Source organism: Eurosta solidaginis, chromosome 5 (genome assembly GCF_040869045.1).
Source record: "Eurosta solidaginis isolate ZX-2024a chromosome 5, ASM4086904v1, whole genome shotgun sequence".
NCBI classification, from domain to species: Eukaryota; Metazoa; Arthropoda; class Insecta; order Diptera; family Tephritidae; genus Eurosta; species Eurosta solidaginis.
Window position 1 is genome coordinate 210,066,537 of NC_090323.1, and position 1,558 is coordinate 210,068,094.

General features: G+C 38.3%; 1 protein-coding gene across 1 annotated transcript; it reads left to right on the forward strand.

The window, feature by feature from the left end:
- The first annotated feature begins 356 nt into the window (after positions 1-356).
- LOC137233549 (neuropeptide-like 4) lies at positions 357-790 on the forward strand. The gene is made up of 2 exons (XM_067756640.1): positions 357-427; positions 497-790. Exons 1-2 carry the CDS (start codon positions 416-418, stop codon positions 788-790), a joined length of 306 nt encoding a protein of 101 aa, XP_067612741.1. The 5' UTR covers positions 357-415.
- Positions 791-1,558: the final 768 nt, after the last annotated feature.

The following is a 1,558-nucleotide window of genomic DNA, read 5'->3' on the forward strand; positions in this document are numbered from 1 at the left end:
ACCGGACTAAACACACTCAGTTACTTAAATAATACGAAATGCACATCACCACTAAATGTACAAACATAGGTTTCAACCAAAAACATATAGTCTACTTTATTTAAATAAATTTTACTAAGTGTGAAAAGCATACGAAAACCGTGACCGCACGTACAGAGGCTACAACAAAATTAGCTGGCTATTCATATGTTGTTTTTGGTGATTTATACCTTACTTAATAGTGCAAGATTAAAGTGTGAATGCCCTATGTACAGTAAAAATATTGAAATCACTTAGGACATTGCCATCGGTTTATTGCAACTATCCGTTTTGTATAAAATCTGAAGTTACATCGACAATTGACATCATAGTTCGCAAACACCTTCAATAGTAAAGCAGTCCAGTCTTCAAGCACACAACTCAAAAAACAACCAAAATGTTCAAATTGGTGAGTCAAGAAATCTGTATAAGATTGATTAAGCAAAACTTTACAATATTTACTTTCTCATTTCTATAGCTCGCTATCTGTTTCCTTGCCCTCTTCGCTGTGGCTTTTGCTGCTCCAAAGCCTGGTGCACTGGCTGCTCCTGCTGCCTTTGCTCCGGTCGCCGCTGCTTACACCGCTCCTACAGCTGCTGCTTACACTGCTCCAGTTGCTGCTTACACCGTCGGCTATGCACCTTACATTGCACCACATGCCAGCAGTTACTCAGCTCATTCCATCGCCCACTCTGCTGCTTATCCAGCTGCATATGCTGCTGCTCCCTTGTTCGCTGCACCAGCGCCTGCTGTCGCTGTGTTGAAAAAATAAATTCACTATAAGGAACTGAGTGGAATCAAAATTAAATTAAACTTTCACAAAATATCTGCTGTTTTATTTTTCCGTGATTATTTTACTTCTTAAGTTGCTCATTACATTTAGCGAGGTAGTCTGTTTTAAGTTGGTATCAATTGGTCTGCTCTCAATATTGGTTCTGACCAACTTATTCAGATTCGAAATGGATTGATTTTCTGAATTTCGATTTCGGCTACACTTTATCGTTTTGAAAAGATTGGCCTCTGAGCAGTCGGAATGGAAAGTAATAGGCAAAATAAATACAAATATTGACGTTGTTTGCTACCTTAATGTGCTGAAGGGTTACTTGTAGAAACTCGCTACATCACTGAGCTCTTCGTACAACGACCACACCTTCCCAGTTACATGTACGTCCTTCTCTTGCCTTCTTAGTTTAAGGCTTTCCAGGTCCATTCTCACGCTCATCCACTTCTAATGTGCTATGGTTGTAATTATGGGAAGCGCAGATAAATACAAAATGTGCCCAAATCAAAGCGAGATATTGCTGCATCTCGTCAGCTTCACGCCAGTGTTATACCCCGCAGAATTGAGGGATAGAAGCGAATAATCGCGTTTGTGTTGCAACATTATTACCATAATGCTGATAATATCCCCTTTTATGATCTGCACTACAAAAAGGGAATTTAATTTAATTTAATTTATTTATTATTACGGCTGTTTAGGCCTAAAACTTAAACTACTAAGTACAATTCATTATTATATTATTTATTTCTATTGAATATG